This window comes from Alosa pseudoharengus, unplaced genomic scaffold (genome assembly GCF_046254945.1).
Source record: "Alosa pseudoharengus isolate Yale_2024_CS ecotype anadromous, Long Island Sound unplaced genomic scaffold, YU_APseudo_1.1 YU_APseudo_1.1_scf_19, whole genome shotgun sequence".
Taxonomy (NCBI): domain Eukaryota; kingdom Metazoa; phylum Chordata; class Actinopteri; order Clupeiformes; family Clupeidae; genus Alosa; species Alosa pseudoharengus.
In genome coordinates, this window is record NW_027468657.1 from 26,513,888 (window position 1) to 26,536,387 (window position 22,500).

The 22,500-nt window shown below is 47.0% G+C and overlaps 1 protein-coding gene across 3 annotated transcripts in view; it reads right to left on the reverse strand.

Moving 5' to 3' along the window:
- The window catches only part of atp8a1 (ATPase phospholipid transporting 8A1), a 149,749-nt gene that overhangs the window by 63,062 nt on the left and 64,187 nt on the right, over positions 1-22,500 (reverse strand). For 2 of the 3 annotated variants that reach the window (XM_076292131.1, XM_076292134.1), the window contains exons 15-22: positions 17,925-17,969; positions 12,747-12,819; positions 9,458-9,563; positions 5,866-5,948; positions 4,376-4,425; positions 3,200-3,269; positions 1,792-1,876; positions 832-971 (exon numbers count right to left, since the gene is read on the reverse strand). In XM_076292131.1, the coding sequence (XP_076148246.1) occupies positions 832-971; positions 1,792-1,876; positions 3,200-3,269; positions 4,376-4,425; positions 5,866-5,948; positions 9,458-9,563; positions 12,747-12,819; positions 17,925-17,969 (652 nt within the window). The remainder of the gene's footprint in view (positions 1-831; positions 972-1,791; positions 1,877-3,199; positions 3,270-4,375; positions 4,426-5,865; positions 5,949-9,457; positions 9,564-12,746; positions 12,820-17,924; positions 17,970-22,500) is intronic. The other variant, XM_076292132.1, reaches the window with a different exon arrangement.

Here is a 22,500-nt window from a genome sequence, read left to right on the forward strand (position 1 = left end):
GTCTTTTCTCATTGGAGTCTGTTTGAACTAATGGCTACAGTATAGCGCTGCGAGTTCAACTCACTAAAAAGCCCTCTAAGACTCCATTTCAGTCATGCTCAACCCTTTTGCATTATTTTGTTACTTTAAATTGTTGTGTTTACTTTCAAATACATTTTGGATAGTAGGCAAATCTTTCATATCTATGCACCCTGGATTTCATGGTCACAAAAGAAGTAAAGGACCACAAACCCCACAAATCCCAAAACGTTTGATAAACAGCATGTCCCATTTCTACTCTACTTTTCTGCCGTCCCATCCACTGTAGCACCCCACCAGCACTGCAACATTAACGTTATTATAGGAACAGATCTCCCCTCATTTAATAGAATAGAATATCTTTATTTGTCATTGTATTGTAACAGGTACAAAGAAATTAAGGGCATTCCTTGTCAAGTGCAACAAGACATCTTTAACAGTCAACATACACACAGCACACACATTCTTCTCTCTATCCATTTCTAAGCCTGCGGCCCAGAAATGCTTTGTTGGAGAGAGCACTTCATATTGCCATTGTTCAGTATACTGTGACTATTGGCATAGTCTACAAAGACCACTATAATATGTGCACTGCACAAATGTATCTGCTCTGTGTGTATGTGTATGTGTATGTACGTGTGTGCGTGTGTGTGTGTGTGTGTGTGCGTGCGCGCGCGCGCGCGTGCGTGCGTGCGTGCGTGCGTGCGTGCGTGCGTGCGTGCGTGCGTGCGTGCGAGCGAGCGAGCGAGTGAGTGAGAGAGAGCATCTTTGATACCGTAATCAGTATTGCATAGACAGTCAAATGTAGCTCACCTTCTCGATGAGCTCGTAGGTCTCCTCCAGCTTCAGGGCCCGGTTCTGCAGAGAGGTGGAGGCACGCTGGTACACCTCCTGCCAATGCTGGTACGACGACTCGCTGATGTCAGCCACGGCAAAGCACAGCGTCCGCAGGCCTATGGGTGGACAGGAGGGGAGGGGAGGGGAGGGCAGATTGTCATCCACAGGTGAGCTAAGCAGTCTAGAAGATCTCTCTTTTATGTGTTGTTTGCTCTTAGTGGCATGGCTTCTGTCTACTGGTATAACAAGAAGGATCTTTGCAAGACTGGATTAATTAATGTTACACCTCTAGACTGCATACCAGACTGCTCTCAGATCTCTCCACAGAGGGTCAGTGAGATCACAGTGGACACCGGCGCCGACATAACTGCGGCGCATTCGGCCTTCGACATTTGATTATTTAGACCCCGTTATTATCAACAACCCCGCACACCAGCGTCCAACTGGTCAAAGAAAATTGAATGTTGAAAGCAGAGTTTACACTGCTGACAAACCAAAAGAAGGCACTCTAGAACCTAGACTCTAGAATCTTGGAGTTGAATGTGATGCAGGACCCCCAACCTACCAGCAGAGGGCAGCAGATTCATAAGAATCGAGGAAACGAGTGCACCAGTATTGGGCGAAGGAATGCAATCTGCTCCCAGACGATACGTGACTAGGCGCCTTTATGAGCAACACAATAATGGCACCCCACCTCCAGTAACTCTACTACTACTAAGAAATATGACACCTTTGGTGTTTGAGAAAATGACTTAAAACCACAGCTACAACAGGTTTTCATCCAGCACCATCCAATCTCTCTCCTCCACCACCTATACATGCAGATGTTTTCTACCGTCAGTGACAAAAGCTTGTCTCAGTCACTATATTTGGCCTGTTTGCTTAGGGTGTGGACCTGTATAAGTGTTGACACATGTTGACAGACTGCTGGCTCACCCTCGGTGGCGAACTGTTCCAAGTGTTTCAGTGTGATATCCTTGTACCTGGAGCTGTCGGCCAGGCGATCGTAGATGACCGTGTCCTGGAAGAACACACACACACACACACACACGCACGCACGCACGCACGCACTTTAGTATTTTTGACATGCTGTCAAAAATATACTGGGCAGAAAGCCATCAGTTTCACAAAGATGCTTAATCTCAAGATGTCAAGATGGTCTTCTCAAATACGCTTCTTAAACCTTTCAAATCTAAGCTGACAGAATAAGAGTTCAGTTCAGTTACTAACATGTTCTTATTGTGTTTATGAAAAACTATAATTACATAATGTATAGTTGTTTTATCTGTGGGATTATGATAGCGGGGCCACATAACAGCTTGCCTATATCATCTCTTTTCTTTGTTTGGGCCTAAGGTCTCTATTTGCATTAAACATGTGAAACCACTGCAGTGCCCAATCAGGCAGAACCAAGAAAAGCAATAAAGTGGTACTGAAGGAGAGGAGGAGAGAAAATAGAGAGGAGACGCAAGAGGAGCGGAGAGAGGGGCTCATCTGTGACCGCCATGGGAGGTGGGGTAGAGAGGAGGAGCAATGAGAGAGAGAGAGAGAGAGAGAGAGAGAGAGAGAGAGAGAGAGAGAGAGACGGGAGGCAGAGTGTTGAGAGAGAGAGAGTGAAGGAAAGGAGAGAGAGGGAAAGGGAGTGTTGAGAGAGAGGGAGTGAGTGAGGGAAAGAGAGAGAGTGTTAAGAGAGCGAACGAGAAGGAGGGTGTGTGAGAGAGAGGGAGAGAGAGGGGAGGGAGGGAGAGAGTGTTGAGGGAGAGAGTAAAGGAAAGAGAAAGAGAACGAGAGAGAGAGAGAGAGAGAGAGAGAAAGGCTTCATCACATGAGCGCAGAGCACCAGAGGGGTGGGGGTGGGGTGATAGAGGGAGACAGCAACAGAGGTAGAAAAAAAACAAGAGTACGGGGTTCAAAGAGGGCACTGGAGACCTAGGCGTGGAGAGAAACCGAAACCGAAAGAGAGAGATAGAAAAATGACTACAGATGGGGGGAAGAGAGGAAGAGAGGTGTGAGAGGAAGAACATAAATAAACAGACAGAGTGAGAGAAAAGCATGAATAGAAATAAAGAGAGAGAGAGAGCAAGAGAGAGAGAGAGAGAGGGGGATGAATAAGAGGCAAGCTGAGAGCAGAGGCTGTGAAACAAAGATAGCACATGAAGAAGAAAGGGAACAGGGAATGAGTGAGATGGAAGAGTGTGTGCGTGTGAGAAAGACAGAGAGAAAGAGAAAGGAAAAAGAAAGAAAGAAAGAAAGAAAGAAAGAAAGAGAGGGAGAGAGAGAGAGCACTCCAGACTCTAACAGCCGCTGTAGCCCATCACAGGTTGCCATGGAGAGAGACACTCACGGCTCCTTTGCAGTAGAGGCGGATCCGACCGGCTGGAGTGCGCATGATGACAGACATTCTTTTTCTCGTGCTGAGGGGGGAGAAGACACACACACACACACACACACACACACACACACACACACACACACACACACACACACAGACACAGACACACACAGACACACACAGTGAAAAATTAGCACTCCAAGTATACCACTAGAGACATCACCACGATCAAGTCCATCATCACCTCTGAGGCACAAAGACTGCAATCAAAAAGAGCAGCACACATCCAGAGAAATGATCACTATGTTCTACCCATAGAAGGCAAGGAGCAGATTACAGGTTCAGTCTGCAGTGGCACGGCACCACTTCCCAAAGCACCTCCTGCATCCGTCTCTCACTGACTCACTCACCCTGCACTAGTCCCACACCTGCCTCATAACACTGCGGCTTCACAATATGGCTCAGTCTGCATCGGGCTCAATCAAATGCTACAATTTGATGCCACAGCTCTGGAAAAACATTAACAGACCCCTGCACATTTTTCTGATGTCATCCTATAGTTGCTGAGTGACGTTCGAATGAGTTGACGGTCATCTTCAAAATTAAGAGACCACTGCAAATTTGAATATGACCGTCATCTCACTCGAATGTCACTTAGCAACCGTAGGATGACATCAGAAAAATGTGCAGTGGCCTCTTCATTTTTTCCAGAGCTCTATATGCTTAATAATAATAATAATTATTAATAATAATACACTTAATGTACCAACAAATGCTTTACAAAACACTACACATATAGTCATTGTAAAGATTAAAACTCTGTTGGTGTCAACGTGCATTACCTATTGACACAGCAGGCCATGGCAGTGTACTGTGGCTGTACTACACAAATGTGTTCTCTCTTTGTGTGTGTGTGTGTGTGTGTGTGTGAAAATGAGAGAGACAGTCTTTGGTACTGTAATCATTACTGCATGTGTAGGTTGTCCAGTACAATCTTGACTGTGTTTACTTATTTAATTTCAAGTGTTTGAGGCTTTTCTGTAGAACAAATGTAGAGAACGCAGACAAACTGCTTCTGCTTCTGACATCTAGGTTTGCTTTTTCTGAACACAAACAGCAAAGACAACAACTGGCTTTACAACAAAATGAAAAGGGAACTTGGCCCAACATGCAAAGAAACGTGATTACCTGGTAAACTCCAACACATTCAGTAGCTCGTACTTCTCCTCTTCCCCCAACTGGAAAAGATGATGAGATGTCAAGGGTTAAAGGTCAAAGTTCAGCCTCATCCAGACACTCTGAAGGCTCTGCATCTCTCAGAGCAATTAATCAAAAGGTCCAGTGATAAGCCCCATCCGGTACTCACACCCAAAAACAGTGAGAGGAGGACTGACCACAGGAGAGTTTGATTTAATTAGCTCACCCAGCGCAAGGGGCACTCTGGGACTAATTTGCGAAGAGGGACACTTCAGAGGGTCTAATCGAGGTGAGAGCATAGAGCGCCACATGATGAGTTTACACAAGGCTAAATCAGGAGGAAGCTAGCTACATATGTAGAAAACATTTATTACAACAATGTTGTAATTTATTACAACAAACATCTATTAAAGGTTGTATCGGCGATAGCGGGGATACGTCACTTCTGTTGATGTTCAAACAAAACAGGGAGCTAGCTCGCTACTCCCTCCCCCCTCCCTCCCGTGCAATTAAAACTCTCCTAATCTGCATTCATGTAACTGGAGTCTGAGGTGGCCTGTGTCTTGCTACCTCTTCCCTACTTCCTCTGTCTCACACCACGCCTTGGTCACATGGCCCGGGCAGCCAATTAGAGGAACAAAATGGTTTTCTGTCTGAGGCGTAGAGGGGCACGGGGGCCTCGGTCTCTTCATTCCTCTCCTAATTAAATCTACTTTATTCTGAACGTTGCACTGTTTCCACCAGGGAGGCAACATGGGACACACACACACACACACATTCTCTCTCATTCTTTCTCAGCTGACACCGCTCTGATGAGCACCCTGCATCACCATGGACACGGTTGCTATGACATCAGAATAGCCTCTGGTCACTGAGGTCATTACACACACACACACACACACACACACACACACACACACACACAAAATGTTCGAATGGGGAAATGAATAGAATGAATGATGAGGGACATCGCTCTCTCTGTCTCTCTCTCTCTCACACACACACACACACACACACACACACACACACACACACACACACTAATCCCCCTGACACACTCGCTCATTATCACTCTGCACACCACGGCCTCAGAAGACCTCTGTGTGGAATGACACGAACATCACATCTATCAGAGAGCAAGCTGGCTTAAAGCAGACTGGTGATAATACCACCTCAGAGAGGAATCCTAAAAACACGTTCATCTAGGCCCTCTCTGAACTTCATATTTCTGCTGTTTAATATTGGGGGTTTTTAACACTAAAATTACAATCAGACAAATATAGCTGGTCTTGAGGCCAGATTATTCCATGCCAGGGTAAAGGTTTGTTTTTATGGGATCTTGCAGGCCTATTGTTGTGAAAGGGCTCTCTAGAAACTAGCAGGGGATCACATGACCAGAGACCATAGACTGAGGTATGTGTATAGAGTGGGTGCAGTCTTCACAGTGACAGTGTGTGTGTGTGTGTGTGTGTGTTACTTACCGATTCAATAATGACACTGTTGGGGGTTCTCCCGGAGAACACAAAGCCCAGGTTTCGGGCAGCTCGTACCAAAGCCCCCTCATCTGCGGAACACGAGAACACAAAAAACGTGTTAGAAACATTGAGGTCAACCTCTCCCTCCCTTGGAGTTGGAATTTTACAGGAAGCAAAATGATTAAATCCTATTTTTAGCGCACACATAACACACAACATTTTTGGCCTGTTACATGATCTCCAAAACCAAAAATGACACAAAGGGCCAATAGAGAAGTGAGCACATGGGCAGCTAATATTACAGCATGTTTCTCTCTCTCTCTCTCTCTCTCTCTCTCTCTCTCTCTCTCTCTCTCTCTCTCTCTCTCTCTCTCTCTCTCTCTCTCTCTCTCTCTATTCAGTGGGAGCTAGCGCGTGGTGTTAGCGCTGCTGTGGGCTGGCGTGGGGAGGCGCTGGGCTGGGTGGAGAGGGTTGAGCCGACGCCTGGAGCTGCGCTGGGGCCGTGGTGTGAGCGCGTCAGAGCGCGCCTAGTAATTAAAGAGAGGGACAAGAGAGAGCTCTAATCTCCCGCTTCCTCACATCCACCCCGTCCACACACACACACACACACACACACACACACACACACACACACACACACACACACACACACACACACACACACACACACACACACACACACACACAGCACCATGAACATAACCAACTTCTCATACACACACCACCACCACAGCAGAGTCTCCAACTCCCTCAGCCCATCTCTCTCACTCCCATCTCTGCCTCGGGGGGTGCGGCTCTAGTCTCTCTCTCTCTCTCTAGTCTCTCTCTCTCTAGTCTCTCTCTCTCTCTCTAGGGGGTTGCGGCTCTAGTCTCTCAGTCTCTCTCCCTTTCTCTCTCTCTCTACTCATAATCAGTAACTGCAGAAAATACATTTGTAAAAAAGTGCTTGGAGGTTTATGGAGCATTATAATAGAAATAGTTGGTTGGTAAGCACTCCCCCAATCCCCAAATATCAAAAGAGCTTTTATATGAATTTGGAAGGAGCATGCATCACTATAATCTAATCTTAAATATTGTTTTTTTTAAGACACTGCAATGCACACAGTTCACCACAGCGGTATGGAGAATTGCATTGCATTGCATACATGAAATATAATAAACCACTACGTGCATATGAATATGAGATGCGTGTGTGTGTGTGTGTGTGTGTGTGTGGGGGGGGGGGGGTGGGTTGGGTGGCTGAGATTAATCGAATACAGTGTCACCATTTCTGCTTCGGCAAGCTACTACAATAAGGGGAAGCATTTGTTCAGCGATGGTTTACAACACAACAAGTGTGGTACAATCGTCCCGTCTGCTCCTTGTCACTCAGTGCAATATCGATGCCACCCAGAGATAGCGAGTGAGACGTCTGGAGCGGCGTCTGCAAGCGGGCATGGCAGGAAATGAAACCGGCAGCGCGACAAAATGAGCCCTCTCCGCGCGGGGCGAGAATTACATCACTGTTGCCAGTCCGTTCTAATAAATACCAACAGTGGTGTCGCGTCAGCCAGCCAAACGAGACTCGTATTCTTGTGGTCACGGACACAGCACTGTGAAATCTGGACAGCTTCAATGAAACGCACACGTACACACACACACACACACACACACACACACACACACACACACACACACACACACACACACACACACACACACACACACACACACACACACACACACACACACACACACACACACACACACACACACACACACACACACACACACACACACACACACACACACACACACACAGCAGCTGTCTCTGTGTGTCTGGCTTTGTCTGTGTGATTGCCTTCCCGAGGAATACTGGTACAGGCTGCCTGCTGTGTGTTTGTTTATGGACCAAGACCATGTTTCTGGAAAGATTGAGATAAGCCCTGTCCACAACATGACAGACTTATGTGAGTGTGTGTGTGTCTATATATATATATATATATATATATATATATATATATATATATATATATATATATATATATATATATATATATTTATATAGAGGAGCCGTGTGGTGTGGTGCGGTGGAATCGGGGGAGCGAAAGCCCTTATTCTTTCTGACTAGAAAATAAAATAAAGCACTAAAAAAAAAACAAAGAAGAAAAAAAAATCAGCTAGTGCTGTCAAACCGAATGCGCCGCTATTCCACACTGAATAATCTCCACAGTAAACTTGTGAAGTGTCGTCTTGTTTACGGGGCGAGACCATATTTCCAGATGGAGGCGGCGGGTGAAGTCCCCGCATGGGGGGGGGGGGGGGGGGGGGGGGGGTCCACAGGGACACGGTCGAGTGTTTGTGTTTCGAAACATCTCTCCACTCAATTAGCCTGATAATTGGGCTCCAGCGCTGATTAGCTACAAATGTCAACAGACAGGTCCAAGCCTCGGTGGACATGGATGCACGGCCCAGTGGCCTTCAGGCACAGAGGGCCTGGACTGGGCTGTTCACCAGAGTGGGGTTCGCCTGAGTTCGCGAGTCTTGGCCCAATCTCATTTCCAGACGCCAGGATTGCGTGTTAATATCCAGATATTTTTTTTGCACTAACACGGCACCGACAGATGGAGGGTGATTTGACAAAAAGTCATCGTGGAGCTGAGAGTGTTTACGACAACTCCGTGTCAGAATCACGTTTCCACACATTTCAGGTTGCCAGGCTCACACAGCCCGGACTGGTGCATTCGGCAGAGGGAGCTTTTGGAGTAGCGCTGTCTTAAGTGTTTACAATGGCTCGGTCTAAATCACTGTCTGGGGGTTTTAGTCAGCTTAACAGCCTTAGTGTGCAGTCCGATTGGTAGAGCAGGGCTCTGGGCAGGCCAAGGTCATGGGTTCAGCTCTTAGTGAGCTCAAACTCTGATAGGGGAACCCTCCCTTTATGAGCTGCAGGGTAAAGCATGCATGTGCATGTACATACACTGAACAAAAATGTAAATGAGGAAAACATTTCAGAAAAAAAGAAGGAAAATGCATCAGACAGATACAGATGTAGTGAACTGAACGTACTTGTCAGTAATTGTCAATATTACAAATATGCACTACGCTTACAAATCTATTCCACGGGTACAGATTGGTTTTACAGCTACAAATCATCCTACATAATAATATACCATTGCATATCAATCCTCTACACACAAAAAGCTGTCCTACAGTTACAAATATTTTGTATGTGGTATTTGTACCCAGAGAATAGATTTGTAAGTGTAGGGCAGAAGATTAAATACAAACCAAAATGAAAAAACAGACCAGGCCTCCTTTAAACCTTTATTTATCCAAGCGTGTGTGTGTGTGTGTGTGTGCATTTGTATGTCTACTGTATATGTGGGTGTTAATGTGTATACAGTATGTGTGGTGTGTGTGTGTGTGTGTGTGTGTGTGTGTGTGTGTGTGTACCGTATGTGTGGTCTGAGTCTGTGTGTGTGTGTGTGTGTGTGTGTATGTGTGTGTGTGTGTGTGTGTGTGTGTAGAGCCTGTTGGGCCTGGTTAGAGCAGCGTGAGTGTGTGAGGTGCAGAGGGAGAGAGAGGTCCAGCTGGTGCTGGTGCTGGTGGCGCTACTGACCGGGCGAGGCTGCCTGGTAGACAATCTTGTCGTCGGTGCGCTCGGGGACGGCGGTGTGACAGATGGCCATCATGGTCATGAACTCCAGGATAACAGGAGCCGTTGGCTGCAGACACAGACACAGACACAGAGAGGGAGAGAGTCCGAGAGGCCTGAGGTCACAACATGGTCATGGAAAGCAGTGCCACGGCTGCTACAACAGCTACATACCACCGCCACTACTGCTAATGCGCTAGGTGTAGCATGGCTAGAGCTAGTACTACACTATGATGAAACTATTACCACTACAGCTACTGCTTCTAATGACTACTGTTACTAATTAATAGTTCTACCGCCACCCCTAAAACTACTGATTTTTAGATTAACTAATTCATGATGCGGGATGCTCTGTTAATAGGATATACATGTCTGAGGTTTTATACCTCAAAAAAAAAAAATAGATCATATTAACTAACATGAACATGTGTTGCAATGCTGAAATATCCAGCCATTTGTCCTGTCAAGGAACTAATCACACAGCACAAATGACCACAAAACTTCTACAGTAATTTCCTGTGTATTAGCCGCATTGTGTATAAACCGCAGGACAGTGTTTTATGCAAGTTAAAAAAACAAAACCATATTAATACCATATTAATTGCCCCCGTGTATTAACCTCATAGCTGAAGAATTGTTGCAAAATCAATGTATAAACTGCGGCTAATAGTTGGGAAATTACGGTACTGAACAATCTCTCTTCAAATATCTATGCTATCACAGACCAACTCACTCACAATCATTGGAGAAAACAGCAGACCGTACAACAAAGAGTTCTCTGTCTCTCTCTCCCTCTCTGAAATCATTTCTAATTCATCAGGCTCGACCCTATCCAACATCTCTGTGATGAGACCCATTAGCCTACAGGAACAAACAGGGCCTGTGCAAAAAGCACTCAAAAGAAAAAACAAATCAAAGCTTTTGAATGACGGCTGCTCAAAGCCATGTAGCCAGCGAGGCACCTCCTGGGATTGATCACCATAAGCGGACGTGACTGTGGAGTGAGGGCGGGGCACAGGGGTGTCAATCAACAGCAGAGCTCTGTCCGGCACACACTACAGATGTGAGCTGACGAGACGCGACAGCCAGTAGAGAGCCCCGAGGCCGGTTCCGTAACATGTGTAACCATGATAGGTGGACACTAGCCATGGGTAGTGTACTGTACTGTAGGTGGTGGTGTGAGAGAAATGTGGTATATTGCTGCTAGATTCATAAGCTTCCTCATCTGGGACAGAGAGAGAGGAGAGAAGGAGAGAGAGAGAGAAAGAGAGGGAGAAGGAGAGAGAGGGAGAAGGAGAGGGACTAATGGGATCTGGTCAGCAAGTGAACAAACAAACAAACAAACCAACAGAAAAACAAATAAACAACGAGTTTCCCTAGTGACTCAAATGAGAAACCCCCCTGGGAGAGTGGTTATTTTCGTCTCCAAACACCCCTAGCCAAACACACACACAAACACACACACCTCCAGCCATGTAAAACTGCGGGTAATGGCCCAGTATAAAATTGATTAAGTCAAAGTTGGCCAAGAGCTGAAAGCCTTGGGGTTGGTAATAATAGCTTGTGAACAGCTCTGCGCTTGTTCAAAATGACAAAACTACAACTATAGGACTAACTTCAGTAGCTACTTGAGCTGTAGTATAATAGCTGAACTCAATAGGCTGGTAAATATGATCCCTATGTATCTTTGAAAAATACATTTCTGACCTTCTAGCCATTCTCAACAGAAGAACAGTATATTTTCTTTTAGTGCACAAATGTGGCTTTAAAAACAAGAGCCGAGGTTTTTATGCTTGGAAATGGCCACCTGCAGTTCTGTGAGAATCTCACTCACAGTCGTTGGGTTTCCAACGACATTTACATATTTGGAGGGCATTTGTGAAAATTCGGCTAAAGAAAAAGTCTGCGTGTTTGGTTCGTCTGTGTTATGCGCCAAGTTAAAATGGACGCTGCTCTGATGAAGTTGCGAGTAGCTGTGGGATCAAAGTGAAAGGCTGTCAGGGTAGAAGTCACAAAAAATACCTGGTAAAATGGCCACGTTGAAAAGGAAACCCAGCTACTCTGGAGTCTGGAGATGGAAAACCACCTCCAACTTCTCAAACAATGTGCATTACCAACACAACAAAAATGATCAGGTTCTCCTCTCTCTCTCTGGAGTCTGAAGAGGGAGGACAGATACTGTGTTCTAGACTACTAGTAAGTCTGATATTTCAGACATAAAAAAAATGTTGAGATGGATGTATTTTCCCCATGTTTACAAGAAGGAACTCCGACTTTAAGTGGCTTTATCTGGTAGGACGTCGGAAAAACTCAACTTGTGTTTGTCTGGAACACTACATAGGAAGGCTCATCCTTAGGATTGGCTCCTGACTTCATGAAATCTAAAGCAGCTTCTCGCACTGCGCACAACACACCAACAATGATCACAACGATTGTCAACTTCCAGTCGTCGTCACATGCAGGAAGATGAAGCGAGGAAAGCATACATTTAGTAAAACCCGTGTAAAAATGTCTTTCTAATTAAAGGCCAGCCCAGAGCATGTGCCGAGGCTGCCCAGGCTGTAATTAAAATGACTTGCATATTTCGTGCCCGCGGCACAACCCCCGTCGTCCGAGCAGCAGGACTCCTCCTCAAGTTACTGAAGCGGCTGCTGAAGAGGCATCTGAGGCAAATGTTGCTTCCACTCCCACTTAGTCATAAACAAGCGTTCTGCCACTCCCCAAATGAAGGGGACATTCTAAACAGAATCCATACTGTAGTAGGGCCAAAGTCATATTACCCAAGATAGCAACCGCCTCCCTCACCCCACCTTGCACAAACAGGCATCTGATGTCATATGGCACAGAATGAAACATCGTTAGAATGGTCAGGTGAATCCTATTCAAACAAAACACGCGGACGCAAGTTACAAGTCTGTGCCTTTGTCTCCATATCAACCAGCCACCGTCACTTAGAGCCCCCGAGTTACCCACCTGACCCATAGCAGGCTCTTTCTGAATGCACACAAGGGCAGTGTAAACAGCAGTGTGTAGAGACCAGCACATCCCAGCGCCGAGTAAAAAGTAATTGACCCAAACGAGTAGGCCCACTGGGTGAGTGGCTGGGTAGGGTCCAGTATCTAAGCCAAAGCTGCAGCTAAGTGGTGCTGGCCACACAGTACGTGGGCGCTAACAGCTGGGCGCTTAAGGAAGGGTGGTGAGGGAGAGAGGGGGGGGGGGGGGGGGGGGGGGGGGGGTTGGTGGCGGTACTTACATGATTGCTTTGGAGATTCTCCAGTAAGCTGGGGTCATTAAATCCGGCCTCCTCAGACGAGTGTGAGCTGTGACTGCAGAGAAAAGGGAGAGAGAGAGAGACGTGATTACAACGAGGAAGACCAACACACACACACACACACACACACACACACACACACAACTGTATAAAGCTCAAAAGGATTGCTTTTTGCTCCAGCGAATGTGTGTATCATAAGAAAGAGATGTATAGATAAACGCAGCACAAGTTGTGGGGTCAGAACCAAACACTTCCAACGACCCAAAGTATGTGACGTTAATTTTCATTTAATTAAGATATGGTATTGATCTGTGTTCTTTGGTTAATTAAACAATCACGACACTCCGCACTATTGATCAAGTTATTCATCTATGATTTGTCTGTAATTACAGAGCTGCTGTTTCTGACTGCCTTTGCCAAAGATGATACAACTTCATCTTAGCCTGTGACAGAGTGTGTGAAGGAGAGTAAGAGTAAGATAAAAAAAGAGAGAGAGAGAGAGAGAGAGAGAGAGGGAAGTAAAAAATAGAGAAAGGATGGATACAGAAAAACAGGGAGGGATTATTTAGTTACACAAGCCTGCTTTCCCCAACATTTTTTGCGTAACACTAATTTGGGCTCTCCTCTTTAACACACTCTACTCTGGTCATCCAGACAGATCTTAGCTTAACCTTCATCAAGGCCACATCAACACCACCAAATGGGAAAAACACACTTGAGATCGTCACTTTAAGAATGCACCCAAAGCACCAGTCAAAGGAGGTTCCAGGTTACTTTGAAAGGCCCCCCCACACACACACAAAATGAATGACTCTTCCCTACAGTATGAAATACGACTGTTTTGCTCTTTCGATTAATTCTGAGAAAACCTAAACATGTGGCTATTTATACCTGAATCAATACAGAATTTACACTTTGCAGGCAACAGCATCCTCTGAACGGATCAATGGCTGCCTGGGAGATTAATGGGCGAACGGTAAATCTAACGTGTAGTTATTTGGACCCAAATGCTGAACAAGATGTTTTGTGGGGTTTCCGCTGAGACTTAAATCTTCCCTGGCATCGGAAGGCCTTCAGTCCCCAACACCCAAAGGAAATAGTGGGAGCTTTGTTGGAGAAGAGTGCAGTTGTCCAAGATCCAGAATCGAGGGAGTCTGTTGCGTTAGGCTGAGACACAGGAAATAGGATCCATCGTACTCAGAGAAGGGACCAACTCACACACACACACACACACACACACACACACACACACATGCAGGTAAACATACACACGGCCTCCAGGAACCAATCATCCATTTCGTCAAGAGCCTCTGCTCTCTCTCACACACACACACACACACACACACACACACACACACACATCAACCAACCTGCACAAGCACACAACCTAGAGTAGCGTTTCTCAACGGGGGCGGTACCGCCCCCCTGGGGGCGTTTGAACACCATCGGGGGGCGTTGTGAATGAGATAGCTGAGAGGGGGGCGATCAGGCACAAATGGGGGGCGTTGATCACTGATATTTATCATAATGTTTAAGCATTACATTTGTTTGTTTTGACACGAAATGGAATGATTTGTGCCTGGTGGCTCCGTCTAGTTTCCTCCTTAGAGCGCTCCGATTTGAACCCGAAACCGCGACATTCATATCCACGATACTGTGTCGCGGTGTGAAAAGGTAGAATCGCGACACACCCTTTCTAGTGTTTCACGCACTGCTTTGCAGCTTACGCGGCCGCAAAAGCAACCCACATCTCCCGCTTTACTTATCGGTAGCCTACGTTGTCCAAAAACAAATAAATAAATAATAATGTCATACCTCTCCTTGCTTTCATTGTAGACTATGTGTGCAACTTTACCAAACAGTATAGAAGTAAACCCCCTCTCCTTGCCCCGCTCTCTCGCGCTCCCTCCCTCTCCCTCTCCCTCCTGCTCAATGAACACGCGCGACTTAAATAAAACATTCACAATCGTGAAAGCAAGGACGCATAGAAGACGACTAGCTATATTACTATTAAATCCGCTTAGCATCATTAGCTATCATTGCTGCACATATTTGTTTAAAACTCTTGCATTGAAGTTGACTGATCATCTCAATACCAACGTTTCCCAAAAGGGCCTGTCCCAAGGAGAACAAGTATTATCTTGAAACTTAAACACACATGGGGAAACTGAACAGTCCAATCAGTAGACTATGATAGGCTAAGCTAGCCAACTATGCTACTTTGTTTACAACATTTCCAGGCTTCAACCAGACAGCTGAATTAAAGATGTAGAGTTATAATAATAAAAATAGTAGGCCTAGGCCAGGGGTGGGCAAACTTTTTGGCTCAAGGGCCACATTGGGTTTTGAAAATTGGCCAGCGGGCCACACATCCACCCCCCCCCCCCCCCCCCCCCCACGACACACGCCTAAAAAAAAAACATTTTTTATAGCCTATAATTTAGTATGAAAAGTATTTGTTTTAAAATACTGCTAATTTGTTTTAAAAATACTGGTAATTTTATGCTGTTTAACAAATAAATTGTACACTATCGCTTTAAGACAGTCGCTTTAATTCACGTTTATTTCTCAATGATCTTCTGCCTGCTCCACTATGGCTAGTGCTGTACCTACGGCTGGGCCCTCTCACAGTTTTTAAATGGTCAGTAGTGGGAACTACTGTTGCCTTCATGATTTCCTTTTAAAACTTTCTTATAAGGAGGAGATATCAATTATCAACAATCACAAGCCAGCTGGAACCTGCAGCTCTCTCTCCCTCTCGTGAGTGCAGACGCGTTCCCAATTAAATGGATTGCATATGTTCACGTTAGATCGATCTGCTGCAAAGGAGATAACTAAGAGTTAACTTAGTTTAACATGATGTTATCTCTATTTAACATGATGTTTTGACATTGACATTGTAAACGTTATCTAAGGAGAGTGAAAAGCAGTTTGCAGTAAAGCTAACCAACGTCTATCGCAGGGAAAAAATAGCGAGCAGCCTGATAACTAGCCTAAATGAAATGCTCGGCGGGCCGGATGAAAGTGCTTGGCGGGCCGTAGTTTGCCCATCCCTGGCCTAGGCTATAGGCTAATCTACATAAAGTGTGCTGTCATAAATATCAGTCATTCAGAAAAATATAAAGGATATAAAATAAAATATATATTATATTGTAAACTTTTGGTGTTCTAAGGGAGACTATTAAAATGTTATTTAATAAAAAATACTGGTTATTTAATCAAATGTCTAGCCTCCCCCTCCCCCCAAAAAAATGTATTGTGCAATGTTTTTCCCTTATTACTAATGAACTGATAGCGGCCTCGCTTACTGGTGCAGCCTTGTGGAGCCGCCTCGCTTACTGGATCGGCCTCCCTTACTGGAGCGGCCTCGCTTACTGGAGCGGTCTTACTGGAGCCGCCTCGCTTACTGGAGCGGCCTCATGGAGCAGCCTCGCTTACTGGAGCGGCCTCGCTTACACAGCACTCGGGGCAGCGCGCCACAGAGGAAGACATCTGTCGTGTTCACAGGCGTGCTGGTGGAGGCTGCGTTCTGCAGGACGGAACACGGCCGTGTTGGCGGAGGCTGCGTTCTGCAGGACGGAACACGGCCGTGTTGCCGGAGGCTTAGTTCTGCAGGACGGGAGCTGGGCTGTGCTCTGGTCCACTGTCTAGAGGAGGAACTGCAGGTGCAGCTGTAAGGTGGAGCCATACAGTTGAAGGAGTATCAGAGTAACTCTCTCACTGTACTGGGCACCATATGTTTGACTGAAGGGGCACTTCTAGACAGCTAGCAGTCAGTGCTGGTAAAATAGAAGTGAAATTTAAGTTATGGGATGAATTGAAGTTGAAGTTCTGGGACAAACTGTTCAAGAGATAAGACTTGCAAAATAAATTAAAAAACAGCCTAATTTTGAGGGGAACAACCAAAGCTCTACATGAGACAATGGTCTCCCCCCTGTGCCCCCACAAACACCAGAGGGGCAAGGCTTTGATCTGATCTGGTTGAAAACATCACTCACATACATCATACATGAATGTGTGTGTGTGTGTGTGTGTGTGTGTGTGTGTGTGTGTTAGTGAGGGCTTTGGGGAGCCAGGTGTGCAGAGCCCTGATTCGGCGCTCTGATGAGGTGCTCATAATGCATGAGTTGTGTCTGAGTACGGGAGCGGTTCTGCGTAAATCAAGGTTCTCCGAGTTGTCCTCTACTGGAGCTCTGTTCTCTGTGATCTGCTCCTTCTATTACCGCTCCTCCACAAAAAAAAAAAAAAAAAAAACACACACAGAGAAGGAAAAGTGTGTCAAGATGCCTCTGTGAACAAAAGGAGTAGACAGAGCGTGCTTTTCCTGCGTGATTTTCCCAGACTCCCCCCGCAGCATCCAAATTTGGGGTGAGGCGTTAATACCCCCCGCACACCACCCCCCCCCCCCCTCCTGTCCCGCCCCAACGACATCTTGCCCCAATGACATCTTGCATGTACACAGAATGAGGATAACTGCGTGTTTGAGCAGAGTTGGCTGCCCCAAGGCCTAAATATGGATTACACAGGGAGAATCAACAAGTGGCATTCCTCCATCTGTCCAAGGCAAGCGTTAGAGGGTAACAAGGTAGAGGGTGGAGACACTTCAATCTCTTGTGGATGTGGGTACAAGATGCTTAAGAATCTGAAGCACCACAGATGTTGGTTTGGCATTGTACTTTACAATCGGCCATGATACTGCACACATCACAGTAGATTTATAACAAGGCCTACATAGCAAGAAAGTTAGCTTTGATGTCAGAGAGCATGAGGAGAAGACACACATCACAGGTCTGATCAGCCTGGGCTTGGGCGCAAGTGCATTTTTAAACGTGTGTTATGTTAAGTTGTTAAGTTGTTGTTAGAACATGCAAAGTGCAAACACCATCCAACAGAGGCAACAAATCAGCACCACAAGTTCTCAACAGCTGCGGACATTTCGCCAACAACAGAAAAGAACAAACCACAACCACAAAAAAAACAACAACATTACAGTACACACACATATATTGCACACACACACACACACACACACACACACAAAATGCACACACAAACACACCCACACACAAAGTGCACACACATCACACACACACACACATACAGTACACACACACAGAGCACAGATGCATGGTAGTGACGCCACGGTGCGGGTAGTCTTACCAGTCCTCCTCAGCCAAACTACCGTCCTCTCCCTCAGGACAGTGACTGTTGGGACGAAGTGAACAGAGTTACAGGGTAGAAGACAGGTCACACCGCACACGTCAACCGCCTTCTCACATTCAAAACACCAGGCAGCAGTGACGCTGACCGCAAGTGGGGTTTTGGAGATGAAGTGCTGGGAGGCAAGGCGGGGTCTGGTCACATGATGTGCTGTATGTAGTGCATCGCAGCAGAGAGGAATGAGGGGAGGCTCATATGGCTCAATGCAGAAGAGTGGATATGAGGAACCACAGATACAGCACATGGTGGACTGCTCATGTGAGTTAGTAGAGGCTTGATTGGAGGAGAGTGGGGTTTTAAGCAGCAATATTTGTGGGGGTGGGGGTGGGGGGAGGGGCACTTGGAGGCACTTGACTAGTGCAGTCTGCCCATAAGCACCCCTCAAGATTCCATCTCCTCCAAATTAGGAGACAGAGCATGAATGTATGAATGTCTAACCAGTGATGCCGGCAAACAGCGACACCTAAGTCCTAGCTTTCGGCTGCTAACTGGTCATGGTGGGAATTGGGGACACGGCCACTGTAAGTGGGTACACCACACACACACACACACACACACACACACACACACACACACACACACACACACACACACACACACACACACACACACACACACACACACACACACACACACACACACACACACACACACACACACGCGCATACATAAAAGCACGCAGAAATACACTCACTCATTCTCTCACACACGTGCCCACAGAAATGGACAGGGACGGACAGACTTACACACACACTTACACACACACACACACACACACACACGCGCATACATGAATGCACGCAGAAATAGACTCACTCACTCTCTCACACACATGTGCCCACAGAAATGGACAGGGACGGACAGACACACACACACACACACACACACACACACCCCTGTGATTTCTCTAAACTATCCCCCGCCCCTTCTTGGCTTGTATCTGCTGGTCGAGTTCCCATGCACGTCAGAACGGGGCTTTGAGACCATGACTGCACATTAAGTCCATCTGCAGGATTATTACCCGGCGGAACGTTAGACACCCCATCACCAAGGCTAAACAAGGTCTTTGACGTTCCCGGATTATGTCAGGCGACAAAAAAATCCCAGCTGTTATCCATGCAAATGTAACCCGGAGAGGTGACTTTATATGATGTGAGGTGGCGTCATGTGACTTGAGGTGGTGTCATGTGACGCAGGGCTGCTGGAGCCTGCCATGTGTTTTTTCAAATCCCCATCTGTAAATGGAAGGATCAACCATGGCGTTAGGACATCTTCTCCAACTATATGTGTGTGTGTGTGTGTGTGTGTGTGTGTGTGTGTGTGTGTGTGTGTGTGTGGCTTAGACAGGCTGCCAGGCAGTCGGTAACCTCTGATCTGATAATGGTCTTGATGCATCTGTGGACGTGTGTGTGTATGTGTGTGTCTGTGATATCACGTACGTTAAGTCCTGAAGCAAAACCTAAGTGGAGTAAGTCTTCGGCATACGTAATCGTCCATCATCTTCTCCAAACCTTACGGTTATTTATGTAAGTGTGTGGATTAAACATAAATGAAAATGTTGAGGAAATGCACGATGCCATGTTGACATAAACACTGATAGTATATGATTGGAATTCACTCAGAGGATGAAACTGGAGCGGATTGAATGTACAGATGGAATGTAGAGGAGCTCGTTCTCTCAGGTCGGGTTTTTTCCACTTGGAAAAATAAGATGCATTTGCAACAATGTAGGCCATTGTAGGACCTGCAGGTATGGAGCCACAAAAAGTATACCTTTCCCTTCTTCATCTTTTTTCCCCCACCACAGCTTTCATTTATTTATTTATTTATTTATGTCGGTTGAGCATTCAGAAATAATGAGAATGTCTTCCAGCAATGGAGACAACCCCTGTCACTGACAAGCGCTGAACAAACAGCAGGAAAAGGAAATACACTACAGCCATATACAACACAATTTCAAAAGAAATATAGTTTTCCTCTCACCATAGTGAATGCACACACACACACACACACACATATATATATATATAAAGCCTAATTAGTTTGATTAAACAGCATTATAGCAACGTGCCAAACCATAAAGGGACTCTGACTCCTAATGACGATCTAATTAACCGCAGCACAGAGCTGTGCGGGGCGGGGGGTGTGGTGGGGGGTACAGAGAGGCTCTTTAAAGAAACACTGACCTCCAGCCGAGGGATTTAGACTTGGCACTCGCCGCGCCACCGAGAGGAGCCCCTGCCAACCCAATGGGGAGGGAGTGCCCACAGGAGTCCCTCATCAGGGCACAGGCGAGCGTTGGTTGCACTGCATATTCCCTGGTGCCAGGCTTGAGCATACACGTACACACACATATACACACACACACACACACACACACATTCTTCAGCTGAACAGGGTGTACGTGTACCCGCATGTTGTAGGGTTTTTTTTCGCTTGCATCACTTGCAAACACATTCCAGGTTAACGCTTTAACCCTCAGTTGGCATGTCTGAGTTGGCGCTCTGGCAGAGGTGAGGTGAGGTGCCCGTTCTCGGTCAGCTTGGCGTGGCGTGGCGTGGCGTGGCACGGTAGGCTTCTGCGAGTGCCAGCCTCGGCTGTTGTGCGGGCGCCCGTGTCACATCTACTCATGTTAATTAACGCACGGTGGCCCAGGGGCTGCTTTTATTAATTACAGCTGTGGCTAATTAGATGTGAGGGAATAACGTCTGTGGCTGGGGAGGCGAGGTGTGGAGGGAGAAGTAAGGGGGGGGGGGGGGGCACTGGGGCACATGGGCACATGCCACCTCCTCTTCCCGTGGTTGGCGCATTAGCCCAGAGGCCCGATCCCTCGCCGAGTGCTGAGCACCAGGCACTAAGCGCACTCCAGGTTGGCAGCACAGAGCAAGGCTGCTGCTGCTGTTTACTAGAACCTACCACTACACATGCATCGGAGCATTCCCTTAGACACACACAGATACACACACACACAGACACAGGCACACAGAGACACACAAACACACACACACACACACACAGAGACATACACACACGCACAAACCGACACACACACACATACATACACACACACAGTCACACACACGTACAACACGCACATATTCACATAGTCAGTATTCACGCACACACACGAATATTCACTCACATAGGTACACCAATACACACACATATATTGACACAAAAAAACACACACACACATACCTGCACACACACTAAAAATCTATTTTCTCAATACCACTTGCAATTGCCACCCTGGGTCACACAGAAACTTGCACACCATCCCACACACGCCTTCAAGCTGACTAACCCTGCCCTACAACACCCTGTCCAAACTCCCTCGCACGCAATGGAAATCAGATAGAAAACCTGTTGCAGGTGAAAATGCACCTCCTCATCCAGTCGATGCCTCTCTGTGCAGGGACTCGAACAGCGGGGGAGAGATAACCTCCGGCTAAGCGCGTCTTCAACCATTTTGTGATTTGTTTTCTTTTCTCTCCATCTAATCGGTGTCTGTTCCAGAGGCCACTCGATAGCGCTGCTCACCCATTAAAGGTGCGGTGCAGTGCGGTGCGGAGGGGTGCGGTGTGGAGCGGTGCGGAGGGGTGCGGTGCGGTGCGTAGCGGTGCGGTGCGTAGCGGAGCGGTGCAGAGCGGTGCAGAGCGGTGCGGAGGGGTGCGGAGGGGTGCGGAGGGGTGCGGAGCGGTGCAGAGCGGTGCAGAGCGGTGCGGAGGGGTGCGGAGGGGTGCGGAGGGGTGCAGAGCGGTGCGGAGCGGTGCAGAGCGGTGCGGAGGGGTGCGGAGGGGTGCGGAGCGGTGCAGAGCGGTGCAGAGCGGTGCGGAGCGGTGCAGAGCGGTGCGGAGGGGTGCGGAGGGGTGCGGAGCGGTGCAGAGCGGTGCGGAGCGGTGCGGAGCGGTGCAGAGCGGTGCGGAGGGGTGCGGAGCAGTGCGGTGCGGAGGGGTGCGGAGCGGAGCGGTGCGGTGCGGTGCGGTGCGGAGCGGTGCGGTGTGGAGGGGTGCGGAGCGGAGCGGTGCGGTGCAGAGGGGTGCGGTCAGAGAGAGACGGACGGTGGTGCCCTGAATGATGCAGCACAAGATTAAAAAACACTCTGTGGCCATTAACCTGCTCAGCCTTCCTCTCTGTCTCAGAGGCCTGCAGCCACGAGGAGAGGTAGAGGAGCGGGAGGAAGCAGAAGGTGAAGGAGAAAAAGAAAAGAAAAGAGGAGAGAGAGAGAGAGCGAGCAATAGACAGAGTACCGAAAATGAGAAAGTGAGTCTTCCTTTTCTTTTCTACCATTCCTATTATTTTTTTATTATTACTTAATCATGTTTTAGCATAGCAACTTTTATTTCCAATTTTTTAATTTTTTTATTCATTATGCTTTTTTTTTATCTGTATTGTTATTCCAAATATGTAAGCTTTGGCAACACAATATTATTGTCATGCCAAAAAAGCTCATTTGAATTTAATTAAATAGAATTAAATTGAATTGAGAGGGAGAGGGAGAGAGAGAAAGACAGAG